Here is a 22,013-nt window from a genome sequence, read left to right on the forward strand (position 1 = left end):
AGTCATGTGAAATCTGAAGTTACCCGAATCCCCCTCCCCCCCGACACGTTTTTTTAATTCTTAGCTCCTACGTATGAATGCCATGAGCCTTAGACGTTGGATTCCACAATGTGCGCGATTTTCATGTAGAACTAATGTCGGTCTTGGTGAACTAGTTGGTTAACTATGTGGCCAGCTGTTATATAGTAACAAGCGAAGTCAAATTATTTACGACTTCGATACCCTCTGGATCTCATTCGCAACCACATCCTCCAGTCCCATCACCTTCGGCTCCTCAATCAATCCATTAGCCCGCTTCGTATACAGCGTCCCGCCTTCACCCCAGATCCGACGCAAAGTCAACACAGTAGCCGCCGGGTTCCCAGCCTCCCACGCCGCAGCCTCCGCCTCGCGCAAATTCTTCAGCGATGTACGCGACACATCCCACGGCTGGCCGTCAAGCTGGCGCTCAAACTCCGCCTGAATCTGGTCAGGGCTCGTGGTAAACGAGTTAACACACAAGGCAGCGTTGCGTGTCTCAGCCGTAGCATGAAGCAGAGTGTTCAGGACCAGAGTCCCAACACTAGCGGAATAGTCAGCCAATAGTCCCATCCATACTAACGAAATAAAAACACAAAAAAGAAGAAGGAAAGGAAACGAACTCCTTCATCGTCGTCAAGCTAACCTCTCCCTTCCCCTTCTCGCCCAACAAAACAGCCCTCCGCCCTTTAACATCCCACCCGCCAGCCTCCTCCCACCCAGGCACGAGATGAAGATACATCTCCGCAAATGGGCCAGTGACTACATAAGAATAAGCGAGGTCGTCGCGTGAGATCTCATTCTCAAGATATGCGCGCACTGTCAGCTTCAGCTGATGCGGCTTCTCGTTCGCCGAAGCCGGCCCGTATCTAATATCTGTGCCGTACTCAGAGGGTAGGAACCATTTCACAGTGGGACTCGCGGCTGCAAGTCTGATAAGAGGAATCTGTTGGGCCAGGGTGTTGCGGCCTAGGGCTGAAATCACAGTGTCGATTCCTGTTCGGCTTAGCGGTTAGCCTGTGCGTCGTTGATTTGGGCGAATGTTAAGTCATTATGCATGGGACAACGGGGTTTCGTACCCTCATATGCTCCTTTCACTGCATTCTCATCTTCAATATTGCCCACAATCACTTCTACGGCTTGCTCTTTCAGCTTGTTGTACCTTTGGTTTCCGCTGTTTGCGGGGAAGTGAAGATGACGACGCGGCCGAATCGAGAGCGCTCGGATAGGATAGCGTCCAGGATGAATGAGCCGATATTCCCTGTTGCGCCAAATAGAAGAATTTTCTTGGCGAAAGACATTGCTGTATAGTTTTGCTGTGAGAATTTGAGAATTTCTCGACCGTGTGCCCTTAAAGAGATGGCGCAAACGTATGTATGCCTAACGTGAAATGTGGGGTGCTCAAGTGTGGGGGTCCTGCTTATAAATTAATTGGGAGAGGCCTCCAAGGTCTATATTCAATCATCAGTCTAGTTCAACGGAGTGAAATGAGAGACAAGCTTCTTATGTTGCATTGGGAGTGGAATTGCTAGGATATCTATAGGTTTGTGCCGCAGATATATAGATCGTTGCGATCACCAAACCCAATTGAAATTGGAAACTAGAAACTTGAACATAGTTGAATCAATGTCAAAATATCTACTCACTTGCCAAGAGGTTTTTAGGGACTTTTCCCACGACAGAATCGCGAAACCAATCATGATAAGATGAGCCCTCCCTAACCCACTCCTTCCGATGTAAACTCCTCGAAAATGATATCTAGACTATCTCACTGGGTCCTTTCCAGTTCATTTTCATTTATGTGCTTTAATAAATGGGTGGTGAGCGAATGTAGATGCTGCTTATGCAAGTATGATACTAGTTATGAAGCTGCTCTATTGGGATTTTGCTTTGGATAGAGAAGATTTTGGAGGGAACACGACTTGGGCGAATGAGAAGCACCACTGTGGGGAATTAAACGGAAGCTGGGGATTTGATGGGTATTGAAAAGGTCGGATTGTGAAAGAACAATGGAATCAAATCATATCTTCGTCTCATCCCGCTGAACGTTCCAACTACCATCTCCGAGATTTCCAGTACCTAAGACTTCTCCTTCAATGGCACTAGGTCTTATCTTGCACCAACTGTCATGTAGAATATTCTCCGCCAGTCCATCCAGTTGTTCCCGCACTACTTTGACATCGCTCAAGGACCGAAGCACTCCTAATTTGCGGATGATGGCATCCAAAATATCGCCCCAGTCAAATGCTTGCCAGGCTCCAGAGGGGGCATGTAGCACCTCTAACACGACCGAATCTTGAAACAGAAAATGGCGCTCGCTAGTTTGTTTTTCGCGGTTGGCATTGTGCTAGTTTATTCCATCGGTATTTTTGCGCCAATGATCCTGAGCAGATCAAAGATATACGAGAAGCCTGGAACGTGCCACTGAGATAGCGTGATATAGTTGCGGAGTTGGGGGAGAGGCTATGCCGTGGGAATGAAGTGGGCGCTCACGGCCTTTAAAGGCTGGTCCAACTGTTTCCTCTGACCTAATAGCATGGTTATAGGCAGTCAGTGAGGTGGAGATAAGGCTAAAAGAAGAAAAAAGCAAATTACAGTTAACCTTGGGAATGTCCAAGTATAACATCGAACGTCATACAAGAAAGTGCGTGTGGGGCTGTGGGGCTCTAAATTTATGGTTCGATTTATGCTTAAGCACAAGTTGTCTCATGTTTTTGTTCTGGACACAGAACTGCTCAAATCTTATCCATTTAGTTGTTTTTTCATGTACAGCATATGGACAACCATGGGTTGAGTTCTCCTGTCTGATGACTTGCTGGTGTGACTGATAGGAACAGGTCATTTAGCATCCAACGAGCCCATGTACCCCCCCTTCCATTGTATACTTGCACGACCCAACCCCCGGTGTCGTCGCATTTTCCTTTGGGTATAAAACCACGTTTTCGAAATCGATATTATAGCACGGGTGCACATTTGAGCATGAAACAGATGCCACCTTCATCGAAGTGCTCTCAATATAGCCCGTAAAATTGACAAATGCGACATCGGAAATACTCATCAAACTGGTGCCCGAATACGAGCCATTGTTTCCACTGTCCTGTGTGATAGCAGGTCCAGCATTGGCTCCATGGATTTCAAAGTTTGACAGCGACACATTCCGAATGCTGCCCCAGCCACCCCCGCAAGCGAGTCCAGCACTCTCATACGAGCTCTGTGGTACAAGTGCACCGACCCACGTTTTGATATACGCACTGTTGTGCATGTCCTCGTTGTATCGGATCACCTTGACCTGGTCAATACGGATATTAGCCACACTGGAGTTCTCCTGATATTGGCCCAGACTGCCTATAGCAATCCCATTTCCACCTCGACAGGTGACATTGTGGATATCGATATTGTACGATCGTGGTTTGATCGCCACACAGTCATCGCCGCCTTGGTATATGAAATTACTTAATTGGATATTCTGCGCATCCATCGTATCTATCGACAGTGTTAGTCAATGGCGAGGAAACCGGAGTGATGGACATACCAAATCCGTCTGTATTCTGGACCCAATTCTCGCCGTATGGTGCATCCACCGCAGTCGCATTGCAGTAGATATTATTGAAGCGCATGTTGGTTCCGTTCATAATATTTATGCTCCACAACTGAGGATCTTTGACATGGAAATTTTCCACACTGACCTCTGATACATTCCAAAATACAAACGGCATCGGTCTGCCGGGCTGCGTGTCGCCTTTCTCGGCTGTGTACCATGAATTCCCATTGCCATCAATACCACCAGTACCGTGTCCGTCGATCGTGATATTGTGGCCTGTGATAATGAATCCAGCAGCGTGGTTTTGAAAGGCAACTGGGTACGAATTCTTGCGCCAGTAATCCAGGTCATCAGAGAACTAGCCCAGATTAGTTGCATTATCATTGGCTCTAGTGACAGCCCACTTACTGTCCATTTCCCGCGCCATTCAATTGCTATATTATTTACAACGGGATTCAATCGAGTACCGATCCAGTAGGCTTGGTCCTCTGGAAAGATGATCGTACCACCATTGCCACACCGGTGGAAGGCTTCCAGCAGGTTAGGAACATCATCTTTCTGGTTTCCATTGGCTTTCACAGTGCAGACATTTGAGCTGCGTTCTTCATTTGCACATACAACAATTGACAGTGCCAGCCCTAAGGGCAGGGCCAGGGAAGGAGTACCGAATAATCGCATGGTGACCTCGGACTCAACAACTAGACTTGACTGTCTAACTTTCCATTTTTGAAGTAAAGAACACTGTCTTTTATCCCCCGGTGATAGCACTCTGCACCCTCCTTGGATATTGCGTGTTACACTCGGTGGTCTTTACACCGAGTAGACATCGCGGAGAAAATCGGCTGCGGGGAAAAGACTCTAGTTTGCAGCAAAAAAGTTGACTTTCTAAGCTTTTCTGATTATTTTTAACGTCGATCTTTGCACAAATCCTGTAATGATCAGCATCGTTGCGTTGATTCTTCCACCTATCGCGAAAATGCAATAATGAAGCTCCCCCCAATTCCACCGTTGCACAGCTTGACCATCACCGTCTATAGTATTCTCTATCATCAATATTCTTCAGGTTTTTTTTCAAATTTTTTTTTTTTCATTTTGTTCAAAACACAGATTTTTCTCTTCCCATTCAGCTACCAATGTCACAGCTATACTGGCACAGCATCGTATTGATTCTTTGGTCTTTCTTCTCGCTATCGGTTGCAGACACTTGTTGGCGTAATACCACTTGCTCTGGGCCAACCGACACTGCGTTCAGCGGGCCATGGGAAAAGAACATATATGCACCGGCTTCACGAACAGTACGACCAACCTCAACCTTATCAGAGTTGAAAACCAACGCTGTCGCGGACTCCTCGCGTCCATACAAAGCAACATTACACGGCAACGGATCACTAATTGTATTTGACTTCAGTATTGAAGTAGGTGGCATCGTCCATATAGACTACACCTCCACCGGCAGTGGAGCGCTAGGGCTGGCATTTACAGAAGCCAAAAATTGGATTGGAGAGTGGTCGGACTCGTCAAGCGCTCTGTATCATGACGGCGCGTTGTATGCAAATATTTCGTCAGCTGAGAAGGGCACATATGTCATGCCAGACCAATACTTGCGGGGTGGATTCCGGTATCTGACGGTCTTCTTGGTCACAGATGATTTGGCCAGTGTTCATATTGACAATTTGAGCTTAGAGCTTGCGTTTAAGCCCACCTGGGCTAATCTCCGAGCTTATCAGGGATACTTTCACTGCAGTGATGAGCTTTTGAATCGTATCTGGTATAGCGGGGCATATACTCTGCAGACGAATGAAGTCCCTGTGAATACTGGTCGTGTTACAAAGGGTATCACATCTGGCTGGGTGAACAATGGAACTCTTGGCCTGGGAGACACAATCATTGTAGATGGCGCAAAGCGAGATCGTGCAGTTTGGCCTGGTGATATGGGCATTGCCATTACTTCGGCTTTTGTGAGTCTGGGAGACTTGGAAAGTGTCAAAAACGCTTTGCAGATTATGTACAATACCCAGGTGAGTTCTACTGTCCTTTTCCCCTTTGGGTATAGATCTGACCAGGCTGGAAATTATAGAACAGAACAACTGGCGCATTTGATGAGTCAGGACCACCGTTGAGTCAGAAGGACTCGGACACATATCACATGTGGTCTATGATCGGCACCTATAAATATGTGCTTTATACCAATGACACTGACTTCTTGTTGGCGAATTGGGATGGTTATCAGCATGCCATGGAATATATATATGGAAAGGTGACTTATCCCAGCGGGCTTTTGAACGTTACAGGCACACGAGACTGGGCGAGATGGCAGCAAGGCTATAACAATTCGGAAGCACAGATGATGTATGCTGTAAATCCACTGTGCAGAAGCATCTCCAGCTAACGTATTCTAGTCTCTACCAGACCCTTCAAACAGGAGCATCTCTCTCTCTGTGGGCTGGAGACTCCACTAATCTCTCAAGCATCTGGAGCTCTCAGGCCGCCAATCTCAAGAAAGCCATCAACACTTATTGCTGGGACGAGTCACATGGCGCCTTTAAGGACAACGCAACTGAGACATCTTTACATCCACAAGATGCTAATAGCATGGCAGTTGTGTTTGGTATTGTAAACGAAGAGCGCACAACCCGCGTTTCAGAAAAGCTTCTCAAGAACTGGACACCCATAGGGGCCGTGGCTCCTGAGTTGCCCGAGAACATTGCCTCGTTCATATCCTCTTTCGAGATCCAAAGTCACTTCATTGCCCACGAGCCTGCCCGCGCATTGGAACTCATTCGTCGCAGCTGGGGTTGGTATATCAACAACCCGAATGGCACAGAGAGCACCATGATTGAGGGCTATCTACAGAACGGGACTTTCGGGTACCGGATGGACCGTGGGTATGGCTATGATCCATCATACGTTTCACATGCGCATGGCTGGTCCTCCGGTCCGACCTCAGCGTTGACAGAGTATGTTGTTGGTCTCTCTGTGGTCTCCCCATTAGGATTAACGTGGAAAATCGTGCCACAATTTGGAGATCTGGAGTTTGCCGAGGCTGGCTTTATCACCTCTCTTGGAAAATTCAAGGCATCTTGGGCTTTGAATTCAAATGGATATGTGTTGGCTTTCTCGGTTCCAAAGGGTACTGTTGGGAATGTCACTTTGCCATATGTCACCGCGTCGAAGAAGCCTTCGATTACCATTGATGGTGACGAGTTGATGATAGAAGTGGCTTACGTCGATGGTACTGCCACTTTTGAAGTAACTGGTGGCTCTCACGAGGTAGTTGTCAAATAAGCATTATCCAAGGGCCAGATCTCGTCGATGGAATTTCTAGATCTCAAGGTGCATACACCGCCGTTCTCTATAGACAATTGGTCATTTAACTAGCCACCATCAAGCTGTGTCTAATCTCACATAGAATATGGAGAACGCTAACATTATCAACAAAAAAAAAAAAAAGAGCTATCTCATTCCATCAAAGTCATCTGTTGACAGATGACGATGTGGATGATGCCATATCACGTGAATCTCCACACTCCATCTCCGTCACCCGCCAATCCTGCCCTCGAGATTCCTCATCAAACGAACCAAGCTCAAAATGGCCTCCACTCTCCGCCAGAACCCATGGCGGGCCTACCAAAGCCTCACCCGCCAACAAATTCGCACAACACGCCTCTCCTCCCGGCATCTTTCTACCTCCTCCCTCCGCTCCAATGCAACCAATAACCCTCTCCGCTCCCGAGCATCGGCAGCGGCGGATCTCCAGCACGCCTCCCAAGCTCAGCGGAGAATGATCCTCTCCGCAGCTGGCATAATAACTTGCGCAGTCGGTCTCTACGGCGTCATCAAGCTAGACCTATTCGGACTTGACGAACTAGACACCACAAAAGATAACAAGACCACATCCGTACCCCCGAAGAATGGCGCAATGCGCATGGACGGACCAGTCGGTTTCCCCAGCGGCGGCCCATCATTAATAACCATTCAGGGGCAAGACAAACTCGAGCAAGTGCCAACAGGAACAAGCACAATCCCCCACTTCCCAAGCACAATCCGACTCCCCACATCCGAAGCTACAGAAGGCAAGCAAACCGGCGACGATCTAGCCCCGTCCACTGGAGAAGAATACCAACTACTAGGCCTCGGTATTCGCACCGTCTCCTTCCTCTCAGTCCAAGTCTACGTGGTCGGCCTGTACATTGCGAAATCCGACATAACCGAGCTACAACGGCGCCTGCTGCACACAGCAATCCACCCGCCCACTCCCGGCGCCGATGCCGACGCCGCCATTTCTGGCGTTGGCGCGAACGCCGCTACCTCCCTCGTCTCGCCGGAGCGCCAGCAGCTCAAGGAACTTCTCCTTGACGCGGAGCGCGGCGACGCCGCCTGGTCTGCTATCATCAAGGATAACGGTATTCGCACTGCATTCCGCATCGTGCCCACCCGCAACACCGACTTTATGCATTTGCGCGACGGCTGGGTGCGTGGCATTACTGCGCGCGCGCAGGCGAAGAAGGCTGCAGAGCCCGGCGAGTTCCAGGATGAAAGCTTTGGAAGTTCGATGAATGATTTCAAGGCTGTTTTCGGTGCTGGGAAGGGGAAGTCGGTGCCGAAGGGACAAACGCTTGTTTTGATGCGGGATGCACATGGCGTTTTGGATGCGCTTTTCCAGCCCGGGGCTGATAAGCCGGTTAAGTGGATGGGGCGCGTTGCTGATGAGCGCATTAGTCGGCTTGTCTGGTTGAATTATCTGGCTGGCAAGACTGTTGCGAGTGAGGGGGCCCGGACGAGTATTGTCGAAGGGCTGATGTCGATTGTTGAGAGGCCACTCGGAACCGTTGTGCAGAAGGTTATCTGATTTAATCTCTTGGGCTGAGGTTTTGGTTTTGGTTTTGTTTGTATTAACATACCTGTACGTTAGTCGCCGTTCACTTTTCTACCCCCCCTGTTGGCTCTACAAAACATTCCCCAGAGCTATCTGACAATGTTCCGTCCTACTCAATACACTTTTCACGCTGGAAAATGGTAGGGCTCTCTTGGTCCCCCCCAAGTCCAAGCCATGGAAAGAAATAATCCCATTGCACAGGTTTACTAGACCTAAGAAACGTTTAACTGGTAGATGGAAGGTCAAGGCTATGCAATGATAAGCTGTTCTCTAGTGTAGTTTGTTTTCGGGACTAAAGCCTCGGGACATTCTTGCTTTGGTGACAACACCGCTTAGATTGCACCCGCGGCCTTGAGTAGATCCTTCAGGTCCTTCCTACCCTGGAGGTCGGAGTTGCCGCCGATGTGCTTCTTGTTGATGAAGATGTTGGGCACAGTGCGCTGGCTTGAGATCTCGGCAAGAGCGCTCTGGATAGCAGCTCCCTCCTCTGTGATAAAACTCACATTAGCGATTGAAAAAAAAAAAAAAGGTTGAGATGAAAGATGGATCAGAAATCATATTTAATTGCTCCGATTGGACAGAATCAAAGAAGCAATGCGAAAAGCAAAAGAGAAAGACTCACCCTCCAGATCCAGCTCGAGAGTGGTGTACTTCGCGTTCAGGCTGTCAAGCAATTTCTTGGAAGAGTCACAGTAAGGACAGTATGACTTGGAGAAAACGACGACGGCATTGTCGTTAATGAGAGACTGAGCACGGGTCTTTGCGGCGGACATGGTAGCGGGATTTGGGCCGGCGAAGGAGCCGAAAAGACGGGTGAAGATGGACGAAATGGTGGGCGGTTTGTGAAGAAAGGGCAAGAGGCAATGTCTCCTTTTATAGGCTGTTCGGGGCGGGGTACAGACAAAAAGTTGAGAGGATTGGTTGGCTATTCCGTCAAAATTGCGGGATTGATTGCGGCGATGATGTCAGGTGATATTTGTCAGCTGGAAAGCTCTCATCGAGACCCTTTGTATCTTTTGTTTGGGGTAATGTTGAGATGGCTATCTATGATCTGTATAGTTTTTAGATGTCTACACATAACAGCTTGATAAACTAGCCAGCCGGTTGGCACGGCATCTACATGCTTGTAAGTACAAGCAGCAATTCTATGCAAATACGTATTCATCCATTCAATCTGATATCTGCATCTGGCATTCAACGTACGGGCAAACTCTAGGATCTGACTGCTCTCGCCAGCGGGTAGAGCAGATCAAAGAAGGAGGAGGAAAGATCGCTAGCGAGAAGGATTGGGAATATGGAAAAAAGAGGCTTTCAAGATGTGTCAGAGAGAAATCCAAAGATTGGAGAAAAAAGAAAGAGAACCATAGGGCCACGAAAGTCACAGGCAGATATAGGGATGAGAAGGACGAGTGCACGCCACAAGTTATGTTTCTTGCAAGGTGTGAGACCCTCGTTCCAATCCCATCCACAATCTTGAGCAAGCGTTTTAAACTTCCCTCTTACCACCTTGGTAGGAATAGCATAGATCACAATCAAAAAAAAAGAGGGGCAGTGACAAGGAATGGATGCGCGGAAGAAAAACAAGAATGGTCATGCTCTAATATCGAAGAAGGAAGCTGGATTAGGTAGCAGCCTGAAGAAAATTGAACTCAAGGTGAAGAAATGCCCTAAATCGCAGGATATAAAGTCACAGAACAGAACACCATCCCGCCGGAGACGCTGGAAATAAATTAAAAGGAGAGAGATAAGGGAATCAAGCAAAAATGCAAAGATCAAAGCCTTGTTGGGGAAACGGACGAGAGATTGGACAGATGATTGTAGAGTAGGAGGACATCACATCACAATGCAGCATCCACTCTTCTCTTTCTTCGGTGGCTGCTGCGCAGTGACAACTGGAGGGCTCCAGTTAGGGTTGGGGTTTGGTGGCAGCCCCATTGGGGGGGTGTCCTGCACCTTGGGCATGGTGCTGTAGCCGGTACTCGTGTTTGGACGGGGTGGTTCTGGGCTCTTGGACGACTGAGGGGGCAACTCTTCCAGCTCTAGAGTCTCAACCGGTTGCTGTTCTGGCTCGACCTTTGTGGCTACGGGAGCTGGCGCGTCGAATGGGTGCACTGCGAGGGGCGCGAAGTTGCGGTCGTACGTATTCGGTGTCCGGCCTTCCTTCTCCCACTGTTCCTGCATGATCTTTTTGGCGACGGTCGGAATCATCTGTTGGTCTGGTGGAAGGCGAGGATCGGGCTTGTACATGGTTGCCAACCACGGCGGATCTCCTTCAGGCCGGTTAACAGCTACTGGAGAACGATTTTCACCTGGCCGGGTGGTAGGGCGCTGCATGTTGTTCCCGGAGACAGCACGAGATCGAGGAGCGCTCGCCTTCCTGTTCGTGGATGGAGCAGGGGTCTTTCGGTTGGTAGCGCCTGTGCTCTTGACTGTCTTCTTGCCCGGGGGGCTCTGTGCACTGCCTAATCCACAGCTGTCTGGTCGGCTTTCTGGAGAAGGAGTCGAACGATATTTCTCAATGTCGATATGCCCACTGGCTCTGCGGCCGTGTGACGGCCGTTCATCTTCATCTGTTGCGGCACGGTTCTGTGAACTGCGAGAATCGCGGCCCATTGCGCCAGAGATGGGAACCGGACTGACTGTAGAGATGGGTATTCGGGAGGCGCTTTTTCCAAGGCTTGGCTGGCTGTAGATGCTGGCGGCTGCGTCATCTGCGGCAATCTCCTCTGGTCGGCGGAGATCCCAATGCTCCCGCACATTGCCATCTACGTTACCAGTTACATCCCGCTTGCCGGGTTCTTCTTTCACTTTCGGCCAGGGTTCGGAGTATTCTGTCGTGGGTGAGGTCGGAGTACCAGTCCCATTAGCAGTCTGCTGCATATCATGGCTCCTCCCACGTCCCACGCTCGATTTGCTTTCTCCTCTCATTCGTCGCTGGAAGAGAATGGTTGCCTGGTGGAGCTCCTCACTCTCAATCTTCGCCAGCTTGTCTCGGTGAATCCATTGTTCCTGATTCGTCTGTCCATCCAGGTGTAATTTGGGGCCATCATCACCTTCCTCGGACTCTTTGCGACCAGCTCCCTCGAGACCCAAAGCATCTCGCACACGGCTTGCTTCACTCCCACGTCGGTTGAGACTGGGTTCCTTCCGTCCTCGGGTTGAGGCTAAGTAGGGCGGTTCATGTGCGTAGGCATTGCGCGAGACCGAGGAGCTGCGTGAGCCGTTCGAGGCACGCTGCCGAGAAAACTTTGCGCGGGTGGAGTTCGAGTCATGCGAGTTGCGTCGTTTCGATGAGTGGTAACTTTCCTGCGGGTCAAAGGGGGATCAGCGCTTTTTAGTTCCTTTCCAGTTCTTGAGCTACCAGGTTAGAGACTGGAATGCCACATGGAGTAATCTTACCTCGTCCACAAGTGGCACCGCAAAATCCCATGGCGAGCCATCCACAGGCGATGCTAAGGCATCTGCAGAATATGCCGTAGCGACGCCCGCCATTCCAGAGGTTACTGTTCACAATTTAGAAAGGCCAGTCCAGCTGTAACCCGGTTCAAGAGTCGAGATTGCCGTGGAAATGGGTTGTCGGATCAAGCCATTCCAGGTAGAGTCGGCAAGTGGAGTGTAAGGGGGTCTACCGAAAGCAGCAAATTATCAACAGACACCCTTATTGACTACAACTGCAGGGGGTGTATTTTTCCCAGGTTGTCAAGCTTGGTTCAATGAGTGAGAGCTGCTGGCGGGGGGAGGCTGGGTCCGAGGGCTTTCCGAGGTCTCGCGGGGTCCGAGTTGAATGTTGAGACAAGGGAAGTATACCAATATGGTAAGGTAGATTGAGAGGCTCGAGATTAGAGAAGAGAAGGTAGAGAAGAGAAGATCACAGGGCAAAAAAAAAAAAAGAGGGAAACCCTACGGTGAGTCGTGGAAGAGAGGTAGCCAGAGTGGGAATAGTACTGGAAATGGTCTGAACCAAGTCCACTCGGTGCAGCGTACTTCGTACATACACATCGATTTACGGAATACACACTCTGGGTATTTGTGAATACATAATCCCATACATGGATCATACGTCTATCTCACAGATTATTCAATAATCGTTCTATGTGTTCGATAGACCTATGTTTCCAGAAAAAATCCGAGGATTCTCGCACCTTTTAAGGCCGTGCATTGCCCCTGAACCATGTTGATCACCCCGAGATGCCGCTAAATTGATCTTGACAGCAACGGTGAAAATGCGAAAATACGGGAGTATTTCTTCCTCTCCCACTTGGTGTATACCTACAACATGACCCCAAGGGGAGAGAGATTGGAGCGAGGGGAAATGAATGGGGATACTCCGTACTCCGTACATGCCGGCAAATCATTCTGACAGGTTTAATCTTAATTTAGTCTTTTGGGGAAATCGCAAAGTGGATACATCGCAAATACGCCAATCCCTCCATGCAAAGAAACCCCCCGGGGATGTTGATAGGTTCCAGAAGATGGAAAGATGGAAATATGGAAATATGGCCCAATAGAACAACCCCTCGGTATGAGATTGATACATGTCTACGTATATCCGTCACCCAATTTCAAATCCCATACACAGCGAAATGGGGAGCCGAGTTAGGCAACTGATGAGCTATGTTACAGCTATGCAATTCTATCCAGCTCGCCGAGGACCACCTGCGTATCCTTGATGAGGGCCCGGCGTGCACTGCGAGCCATCTCATCACCATTAGGCTCGATCCCATCCGCCTTCAACTGGATTTGTGCGACGATCGTCTCAGCCAATTTCTTATGTTCATAATCCCGCTTCTTTGGATCGGTGGGCGGGTTCGCAATGTATTCCTCACAAAGTGGCTTCATCTCCTGCTCAAACCATCCGGCCAAAGCAGTGACCTGTTCCAGCGGTGTACGCAGCAACTTAAGGTTGGGCGGCGGGGCGGGAACGCCTGAGTGGCCTGACGACGTAGGCCGTGGCGGCCGAGATGAACCGGGGTCTTCTACGCCGACAGGTGACTTCTTGCCATTGCGTTTCTTCTTTTTCGAGTTCTTGCTCTTTCCACTCGTCGGTGTGGGAGGGGACGATGCGTCTCCTGCACTAGTGGGACGGGGGAGCGGCGGCGGTGATGGCGCCGACGTAGTTACAGGACTGTTTTGTCCGTTGTCGTCGGAGGATCCCGCTCCTGTTTCGGATACCACGCATAGCACCTCGGAGTGCTGCTTGAGCCCCTCGGCTTTGCATGTCCGCGCATTGTTCTTGAGTAGCTTTCCCTTGTATAGCAGTCTCACACATTCCGGATGGCCGGCTCCTGTGCTCTTGGCAGCAGCCTCCCGTAGGTCTCCGATGGTCAAGATACCGTCGTCGATCGCGTATGCGCGGAAGCGCAAAGGGTAGATGGTGCCACGGTGGCGGAGGGCAATGATATCGGGCTCAGTATCATCTACCGGCGGGTCGGCGATGTCTGAGGGTGTGATATAGCTGAAGTCTCCATCGTTAACCTGCGGGTTGGATGCGGGAGCGTAACTCGGCGTGCGGCGAAGTAATTTAAAGGGGTTGCGCCAACTCATCACGGCGACAGTGAACAGGCAGGCAGCAACAGCTGCAAACAGGGCGATGGACTGGTTGTCTGGGGCAAATGGCAGCTTTCGCGCGAGAGGACCGAGGGACGTGTTGGAAAAATAGGTGAGAATAGTGTCCAGTTGATGGCGGAGGGAACGTAAGTGAATAGGGAGGACGTCGGTGACCTGGTCTATGTATACTACGCACTTCTCGCCCAAGGTGGACTGAGCGAGGATTGGGGGCAGTAAAGTCATGGATCTCTGTGAAGGGGAGGAGGGAGCAGACGGAAGTCGAAGCCATGCCCCCCAGGTTGTCCGGAGTAGGCAGATAAGGCGGAGAGCACTTTTTTTGCCATCGCATGGAGCAATTGGTGTGCTCAGAACAAAGGTGTGCCTGCCCAGTAGATCGCCTGATTTCAAATCGAATCTTTGGGTGTGGGAATCATGGTGGCAATTGGAATGATTGAGATAAATGGAAACATGCCTTGTGTACCGCGAGGCTGCCTGGAGTGTGGCGATGCTTGAATGCTTGAAGCCTGAGGCATATGTGCAGACATGTAACACGATTCTACTATCCTGTACCTGTTATTTTATTTCCCGGTGGCCTAAGGTGTTCAAGTGCCTTTTTTTTTGATACATCAATGTACATAGCTCCTCATTCGTTGTAATATGGAGGCGCTTTTGCGTTGATTTACCCAGTTTGACCTCAACCGGCGTACGTCCCGGGGTCATCCAACTCCCCACTTCCTTCGATACGTGTGTCAAAACATCGGCCACATTCAATGTTGCGCGGAACAATCATCTACACAATTGAAGCCTTTCCTACTGTTTCCTGTTGTCTGCCCAGAAGTATTGAGAGGAGAGAGGACGAGGATGACTTCAAAAAAAACTGCCAAAAGACTTATCCAAAAAAAAAGTTTACATCACAAGGCCGCAAAAGCGGTCGAGTGTACACTAGCCCTTGCCTACAGGACAGACTCATGACAATACCTGTATTGTCCTCATACTCACAAAGATGGCTGAGCTCTTTTCAATCAACTATGTGAACTCCATAGAATAGTTGTCATGAACAAGGATCGGCATAAGAACTCGAGGCAGACAAGCTAGCGCAACACACAAAAAGGCTTGAGCCTCACGCTCAGCAAAAGTATATTGTTCGTAGCGCCGAGCTAGACCAATAGGCGGACATCAAGAGGGATTGAACAGCCCGATCCCACGCCATGCCGAAGCTGTAGTCCGATCCAATCAGCAAGAGTCACCTACCGCTGGCATCAATGATAGCATGGTCATGCAATTTGGACGTGACTCAAAGAAGAGACCGGGGCCGAGGATTGAGAGGATGTTGGAGACCCCGTAGAAGGTCCGTTGAAGCCCACTAGAAGTGGAAGGCGGGTCTTCAGGCAGCGATGATAGCCCTAGTTTCCGTGTGTTTCAGAGGGAGTTGCAGATGCTGTGCACCATACCAAACTGAATGAAGGGGGGATCATGTCATCAAATAGCCTAAACGCAAATATCAGTTCCTTTTTACCGTTGATTGCATTCTTAACCAAATCGCACAGAGCGTCTTCTTGAAACGCGCCTCTCTATATGGCGAAGGTCCAAAAGCAGAAATAGTTGTGGCAGATTCACTAGAGCAGCAAATCTGATCTAAGAGTGGTAAAACCTTGTTTTGTGTCCTCGGCACTGCCATCAATAGGATTTCTGATCTACTCCATCTTAATAAGAATAAAAGTTCAAAAAGTAACCTTCCAAGGTTTTCTGTCCATCCGATTTTGACGAGCATGGCTTACAGCAAAGTTTTGAAAACTGTAGCCATTCCAGCTCTTACTATCCATCACAGTCTGAAATGGCTCAGTGGTTGCCTTCGTGGTCTAGTTTGGTCATGACGTCGGTCTCATATCCTTTCATATGACATTCTTGGAAACAAGATTGACATCCGAAGGTCTCCAGTTCGATCCTGGACGAGGGCACAATTTTTTTCAATTTCAGGTTTAATTCCTGTATGGGATTAAAACGCCAATGCCGTAAGATTGTCGCCTAAATGACTCGCTATTTGCTATCGACCGGTCTTCGACCTTAGAATTTCCACTCTACTCGTCACCAATTTAATAGCACTTAGCCAGACCTATGTTATATAGGTTAAAACACGAATGATCAACTTTCACTTGCTTAGTTCTGCGACGTACACTACTGTTACGGACCTATCCGTCACCAACCAGTAGTGACCCACAAGGCACACCGATGGGCCACCGAGAGCCAACCAATCAATCAGTCAGCATTCACGTGCGGTACGACCGGCAGAAAGGGAAGGACTGCAGGAAGGCAGCCACTTTCGGCCTGCGACAAGCAAATGGCAATTCTACTCTATGAGAACTTGGAGTCCCCTTGACCGCCCGGATCACGTGACCATGGCCCCTACCGATGCCAAGCAAGAGTAGGAAGTCACCGTGACTCCAGTAGATATATGTTGTACTCCAGGGAGTATATCTCAGGGAGTAGGAACGAAGGATATAGAAGGACACTCCCTCATGTACTTAGTTTAGTTCTTCGTCTTCAATCATACATTGTTACTTGTGTTTACCTTTGGACTATGTTGACTCATTAACTATATTATCACTTGACAGCACCTACGATCAGACCAATACCGCGGTATAGATCTACTCGGCGCTCTACCTGGCATCGTTCCTCGATACCCTCAAAAGGACTTAGGCTGGAATAAGACTGTGCGCAGCAACAGCTCGGTTGAGAGGCAGATCGTTGACGTTGGAGGATCAGCACAGGCAAGTATAACCAGGAAAGCTTCTAACATAATTGTGACCAGTTAGGCAGTGCGTAACAACTACGTATCTTTCTTAAACACTCTATGGAGGTACTGGAGGTATATCTTAGGGAATTATATAAAACCCAGGTGATTCTTATTAAATGCGAAAATGGGCATCAATCTACATATCTACACTTCTTCTAGGTTCTGTTGTGCCTACTAGGTGACTATAGTACCTTAAGTTCGAGTTCCAGGTCTAGATTTTCGTAAAGATACAAGGTGGCCGAAGTAAAAGTGTTTTCTAGCCTAGGGTAGTAAAGGATATGCCGATTGGCCTTAGTACGACTATCGCTAGGTAGACTTCCGCAAAGCTCGAAAAGCTCGAAAAGCTCAAAAAGCCCGAAACCCGACCCGACTCGACCCTCAAAAGGGTCGGGTTTCGGGCTTTTTGAGCTTTTCGAGCTTTGCGGAAGTCTAGTGTAGAGTTGGTAGTTTAACAGTGGAAGACCGGCGGGATATGAAGAGTTATCTAGTATACCTATTTAATAGGGAGATAATTGCCGAGGGGAATTTCGAAGGGGGGAATACAGAATGTTCATCTCCTAAAATATACCCATGGTAGATGTTAATATGAATTCCCGTAGTCTCTCCATTTATATGAACTCGCTGGATTGTGTTTGTGTTCACCATAGAACGAGATAAGCACTAAGCTCCCAGTGCGTCAGGTTACCTATATCCTGGTCTACATGATCTTTGATTGCGCATTTGAAATGAAGGCCTATCATTGAGGTAGGTGACCACGAGCAAGGTGTACAAAAGCGGCAAAAATGAATTACAAGTTGCGCATAGTCCTATGACTTCCCAGGCTCAATGAAAATTTAACTACTGCATAATATGACTCGCTGTGTCCTAGCTCCCTTGCTCGAACCAATGGTCTTTTTATCGAATAGGTCATGGCGTTGGGAATCTACCTTGGTGGATTGTTTCAAATATAATGCTAGGGTCTGATCTATGAGGATACCGTTCCGCCTGATCCACAGTTGGAACTAGCTCGAGGGCCCAGTTTGCAGGACTCCAAGCACTGCAGCCCAGAGTAAAGTATTAATTGCCTGTTAATATATTTATTCCCAGCCAGATTGGCTGAGTGGTAGCCTTCGTGGTCTAGTTTGGTCATGACGTCGGTCTCATATCCTTTCATATGACATTCTTGGAAACAAGATTGACATCCGAAGGTCTCCAGTTCGATCCTGGACGAGGGCAAATTCTTTTTTGCCTCTCACCCATAGAGAAGTGGGTTATGTTCGACCAATTGCTAGGTTGGGCACAGTTTTCCAATACTCCGTACGTTGTAAACAACATTTCGCATGGGTAAAAAGATGCGTCTGGTTGTTCTTGGTTTAGAACTGCAAGGTCTAACTGGATCGAAAATGTCTTGAAGTAGTGCCTATTGATCTGGAATACTGTTTAAAATCTGACTAGTACGATACAGATGATTTATACTTACATCTGCCGCAATTCAACTGGCTGTACACAAAAACGAGGGAATCAGCCTCTAATCAATCTTGCCACTACGGAGTAGTAGTACTTTTAATTTTTATGATGGAGACTCTAGACCTAAAGAAAGTAGGGACTGAAATGCAATGATTCCTGAAAATACTATCATTCAATCTCCATGTCTATCTTTTTTTACGTCAACTTTATGCAAAGCACGATGTACAATTTGCAAAGCTCAGCGGAGACTTCAGACAAGAGTGGGCCTTTTATGTCTCACCCTTCAACTGGAAAATTGGATATAGAAGAAAATTCCTCGGTCTAAGTCATTACAGGCCTGAATGGCTCAGTGGTTGCCTTCGTGGTCTAGTTTGGTCATGACGTCGGTCTCATATCCTTTCATATGACATTCTTGGAAACAAGATTGACATCCGAAGGTCTCCAGTTCGATCCTGGACGAGGGCACAAGCTTTTCGAGGCTGCTATTTTTGAAAGTATTCATCTTTACTGGTTATCATGGAAATCGGATTTAACATGTCTCATTTTTTTGAATGTTCTATTGAAAGTAAATGTTTTCAATTGGCACCGGTGTATCAAAGCAATCGAGACAAAACAATTGCTATGTACAAGCAAAATGGTATATTACACTGTCCAGCAGTTGAAGAGACCTAAACACCGCAATGAAAGCGCTCAACCTAGGCGAAGACGACCAGGCACAGCCCGACCTCCAATTAGCGCCGATCCTTCTTCAGTGGTACTATCATTACCCGACATCCAGCGCGGAAGTCGGAATGGCTCACCCTGGAACCATCGAGGATTGTTCATAGTATCAAATGTGTTTTTGACGCGATGCGCAAAAGACTGGAAGAAATTCTCATCTTCCTCATCCTCGCCTTCTATAATAGCAGGTGTAGCCACTGTCCTCTGGACAGGCTGAGAGCCCTCTGCAACTGGAACCCGCAGCCGGGACGACCCTGGGGAACCTTCATCCTCACGATCCGATGCCCAAGTTGAGCGGCTACCACGAGAGGACACAGCCAGAGAACCGAGGCCATTTAGTTCCCGTTCAATGAGATCGCGACCTTCGCGCCAGCCACCCATGCCATACCCGGCAGGGTTGTTTTCGACATCATGGATATCATCCTCCTCTGCAAGGCCGCACCCAAAGATGTTTTTGACACGCCCGTACAGGTTAAACAGTGTTGCGCAGATAGGCAGGAGAATGAAGATCGGAAAAATGAAATCAAAGCCTTTCCCGAGAGGCGTCAGGTTGATGAGTTTACCAAGGAATCCGTAGAAAGTGGTAGTTCGTCGAAACTCTTTTGGCAAGAAGGTTAAGAAGTTGTACGCAATTGGTACGGTCAGCCGAGCCACGAGACTAGCGTACCAGCAGGCACTCTCGCCATATGTGTTACGACGGACAAGCGCGCGGTTTCCCCATACCTTAACATCACTAACGCCAACGAGAGCTGCTGAACACATGTACAATAGCCAGGCAGAGGCTGTGAGCTGACCACCAAAGCCAACTGGATTGTTGTCCCAGTTGTGGACCACGGTCAAACTCACGGCGGAGAGATGGGGCGCCAAAGACTTGATCATTTCCGACCAAACAATGCAGGCCGATGCCACTGCGAAGAATGTGCCAAATGCCAGCCTAACCGAGGGAATAACGTTGGAATACAGCTGGTACCGCATGTACGGGGTGAGAAATGTCACTTGAGGGATCCAGGATGACCGACGGGGGGCCGGTGCAAATTCGAGCTTCTTTGAAGCTGTGGAATTTATGATGGCTTGAAGATCAGCTGATAACTGGACCAGACGATCCCACTCATCCACAAATCGGGCCTTCATGTGTCGAGCACGTCGAAGCCGCCGTGTAAGATCAGCCAGGTAGCGTTCCGTGATGACAGAAGGTATCATGGCAGATGTATCCGGTAACTCGAGGATTGGGGCCCGCACGTCGGATTGGCCGTGCCCGTCCCGAAGCTCTTCAATCCATTCCCGAAAGTCACGAGCAGTCCCTGTCTTACGGCGCTGTAGCTGAGCAACCTGACCATTGAGATTCGCCAACTCGTTGACTGAGTCCATCAGGCGATCGTGCACTTTGGGCGCATGTGCCTGGAGTCTGCGTAGGCGACCGCTGACATTGGAGTTTCGGAGCAGATTGCGCGGGATCGAAACAAGGCCGTGCCCCATGAGATAAATGGCAAGGACAAGACCCCACACATATGCCAGTGCCATGACGAGTCCTTTGATGGAAGTGAATTCGAACCCGTTTGAGATCGAAACGTAGATCAAGCCCACCATAGCACATCCCAGGACAATTAGTTGATATCTGGCATTCGATCGAAGAGAGTACATAAGCCGGCCTTTTGGCTCACGGTAGCCCGAGTCGACGTATTCACCGAGTAATGGAAGGATAGCCCTATAAGAGAGACAAGGATGAGTGATCTAGCCTTTGGTCAAGTCGAGGAACGTGTGACGCTTACCAGGTGAGAACGAATATTAGCCAGTAGGCAATGCGCCAGCATACCAGAACCATTCGTTCTGGTAGCCAGATTGCTTTAGGCCCAGATCCATCTCGCGAACTTGACGCCAAATCGATAGGGACGAGGAGCACAACGCTGGCGGGTAGAGCCAGAGCCAGGAATATAGGGACACTTAGATAAGCGGGGGTGGCGCGGAGGGTCAGAAATCGTCGCAGGAGAAGTAGCACAAATGCGGATATGAGGAATAGGGCGAGTGCGAAAAAGACGTTTGAGCCCACTGAGATGGGCGACACAGATACGGGGAACATGCTGAAGAAACAGCGCAAGGCAAAATGGAAAAAAAAAAAAAACGAAGGTTTCAGTCGTTGTTCATGGTGAGATATCCAGGGCGCAAATGAGAGAGGTCAGATGTTGAATGTGGAAAGGTTGAAGTGTATATCGAGAACAGGCCATGGGGGTTGACGTTTTGGGGCCTGGCTGACTCAAGTTCTGACTAACTGGGTCAACTGGAGTACGAGCATGTTGTACTAAGGACTTTGGTTTCGTCATGTGCTCCAGTGTATAGTGGAGTATCTAGTACCCAGCCACAGTCTCCTGTGTTTCTGGATTTTTGACCAATTGGTACCTCCGGATCAGGCCAGGGCCAGAACGCCTTGCCGATCTTTGATGAGCATTGATTTCTGTAGGTTGTATTTGTTTCGTTTTGCTTTTTAGGCAAAACAGTTGCAAACATTTGGGAGCAAGTCAAACTGGATTTCTTTCAAAATTTGGAGATTGGACATTACGATCTGTGTATTTTGACCTGTAGCTATACTCTTGCATACCCCGTAAATTGGTCTATTACAATAGGGTACATGGACATTGGGCATAATCTAAGATCCACCTCATGACGACGTGTTTTGAGCTTTCAGGTACTTAAATAACGGAGGATCGTCGGGATTTACAGTATTGTATTTTTTTTTTAGTACGGAGTACTCTATACATGTAAGAAACAAGATAAATACCAAGGGATACTTAGCCAAGTCGTGCAAACCCAGGCAGAACTGCAAGTACCTCAAAGCTAGGCTTGTGATCTCCCAAATAGTACCAGAGTAACATCACAATACATATAGATACCAGTCTATTGATACGCGGCCCATTCATTCTCAGATGCCAATATTCTTCAATCTTGATCCAAACCCTCAATGGGAGGATGGGTTGATTAAATATAGCCCTTCCTCTGATTTCATTTTGTCGCTTCTCATTCATTTAATAATACTTTAAACCAGACATAATAACAATCTTAACTGGCCACTTCTTTCT

General features: G+C 48.6%; 8 protein-coding genes and 3 non-coding genes across 11 annotated transcripts; 5 read left to right on the plus strand and 6 right to left on the minus strand.

Annotated features, from left to right (window-relative positions):
• Positions 1–207: 207 nt before the first annotated feature.
• On the minus strand, positions 208–1,319 carry Pdw03_4444 (Isoflavone reductase family protein; the record flags this gene model as incomplete). The annotated part of the gene is made up of 4 exons (XM_066100749.1): positions 208–562; positions 642–1,014; positions 1,098–1,127; positions 1,181–1,319. The coding sequence occupies 4 exons, from the start codon at positions 1,317–1,319 to the stop codon at positions 208–210; spliced, it is 897 nt and encodes a 298-aa protein (XP_065956149.1).
• Positions 1,320–2,860: 1,541 nt separating this feature from the next.
• Pdw03_4445 (Extracellular exo-polygalacturonase, putative) lies at positions 2,861–4,237 on the minus strand (the record flags this gene model as incomplete). Its single annotated transcript, XM_014675656.1, has 3 exons — positions 2,861–3,501; positions 3,551–3,917; positions 3,968–4,237. The coding sequence occupies 3 exons, from the start codon at positions 4,235–4,237 to the stop codon at positions 2,861–2,863; spliced, it is 1,278 nt and encodes a 425-aa protein (XP_014531142.1).
• Positions 4,238–4,692: 455 nt separating this feature from the next.
• Positions 4,693–6,844, plus strand: Pdw03_4446 (Alpha-L-rhamnosidase B, putative; the record flags this gene model as incomplete). Its single annotated transcript, XM_014675655.1, has 3 exons — positions 4,693–5,577; positions 5,637–5,908; positions 5,959–6,844. 3 exons carry the CDS (start codon positions 4,693–4,695, stop codon positions 6,842–6,844), a joined length of 2,043 nt encoding a protein of 680 aa, XP_014531141.1.
• Positions 6,845–7,148: 304 nt separating this feature from the next.
• On the plus strand, positions 7,149–8,408 carry Pdw03_4447 (Chalcone isomerase; the record flags this gene model as incomplete). The annotated part of the gene is made up of 1 exon (XM_014675654.1): positions 7,149–8,408. One exon carries the CDS (start codon positions 7,149–7,151, stop codon positions 8,406–8,408), a length of 1,260 nt encoding a protein of 419 aa, XP_014531140.1.
• A 359-nt stretch (positions 8,409–8,767) lies between these two features.
• Positions 8,768–9,208, minus strand: Pdw03_4448 (Glutaredoxin Grx1, putative; the record flags this gene model as incomplete). The annotated part of the gene is made up of 2 exons (XM_014675653.1): positions 8,768–8,922; positions 9,058–9,208. 2 exons carry the CDS (start codon positions 9,206–9,208, stop codon positions 8,768–8,770), a joined length of 306 nt encoding a protein of 101 aa, XP_014531139.1.
• A 1,060-nt stretch (positions 9,209–10,268) lies between these two features.
• Positions 10,269–11,927, minus strand: Pdw03_4449 (putative TeaA receptor TeaR (Eurofung); the record flags this gene model as incomplete). Its single annotated transcript, XM_014675652.1, has 2 exons — positions 10,269–11,741; positions 11,835–11,927. 2 exons carry the CDS (start codon positions 11,925–11,927, stop codon positions 10,269–10,271), a joined length of 1,566 nt encoding a protein of 521 aa, XP_014531138.1.
• Positions 11,928–13,058: 1,131 nt separating this feature from the next.
• Positions 13,059–14,225, minus strand: Pdw03_4450 (Ubiquitin supergroup; the record flags this gene model as incomplete). Its single annotated transcript, XM_014675651.1, has 1 exon — positions 13,059–14,225. The coding sequence occupies one exon, from the start codon at positions 14,223–14,225 to the stop codon at positions 13,059–13,061; it is 1,167 nt and encodes a 388-aa protein (XP_014531137.1).
• Positions 14,226–15,830: 1,605 nt separating this feature from the next.
• Positions 15,831–15,940, plus strand: Pdw03_tRNA13. Its single transcript has one exon. It is a non-coding gene; the product is annotated as a tRNA-Met (tRNA).
• A 1,941-nt stretch (positions 15,941–17,881) lies between these two features.
• Positions 17,882–17,991, plus strand: Pdw03_tRNA14. The gene has a single exon. It is a non-coding gene; the product is annotated as a tRNA-Met (tRNA).
• Positions 17,992–18,577: 586 nt separating this feature from the next.
• On the plus strand, positions 18,578–18,687 carry Pdw03_tRNA15. Its single transcript has one exon. It is a non-coding gene; the product is annotated as a tRNA-Met (tRNA).
• Positions 18,688–18,912: 225 nt separating this feature from the next.
• On the minus strand, positions 18,913–21,019 carry Pdw03_4451 (LMBR1-like membrane protein; the record flags this gene model as incomplete). The annotated part of the gene is made up of 2 exons (XM_014675650.1): positions 18,913–20,647; positions 20,712–21,019. 2 exons carry the CDS (start codon positions 21,017–21,019, stop codon positions 18,913–18,915), a joined length of 2,043 nt encoding a protein of 680 aa, XP_014531136.1.
• Between the last annotated feature and the right edge of the window lie 994 nt (positions 21,020–22,013).

Source organism: Penicillium digitatum, chromosome 1, assembly GCF_016767815.1.
Source record: "Penicillium digitatum chromosome 1, complete sequence".
Taxonomy (NCBI): Eukaryota; Fungi; Ascomycota; class Eurotiomycetes; order Eurotiales; family Aspergillaceae; genus Penicillium; species Penicillium digitatum.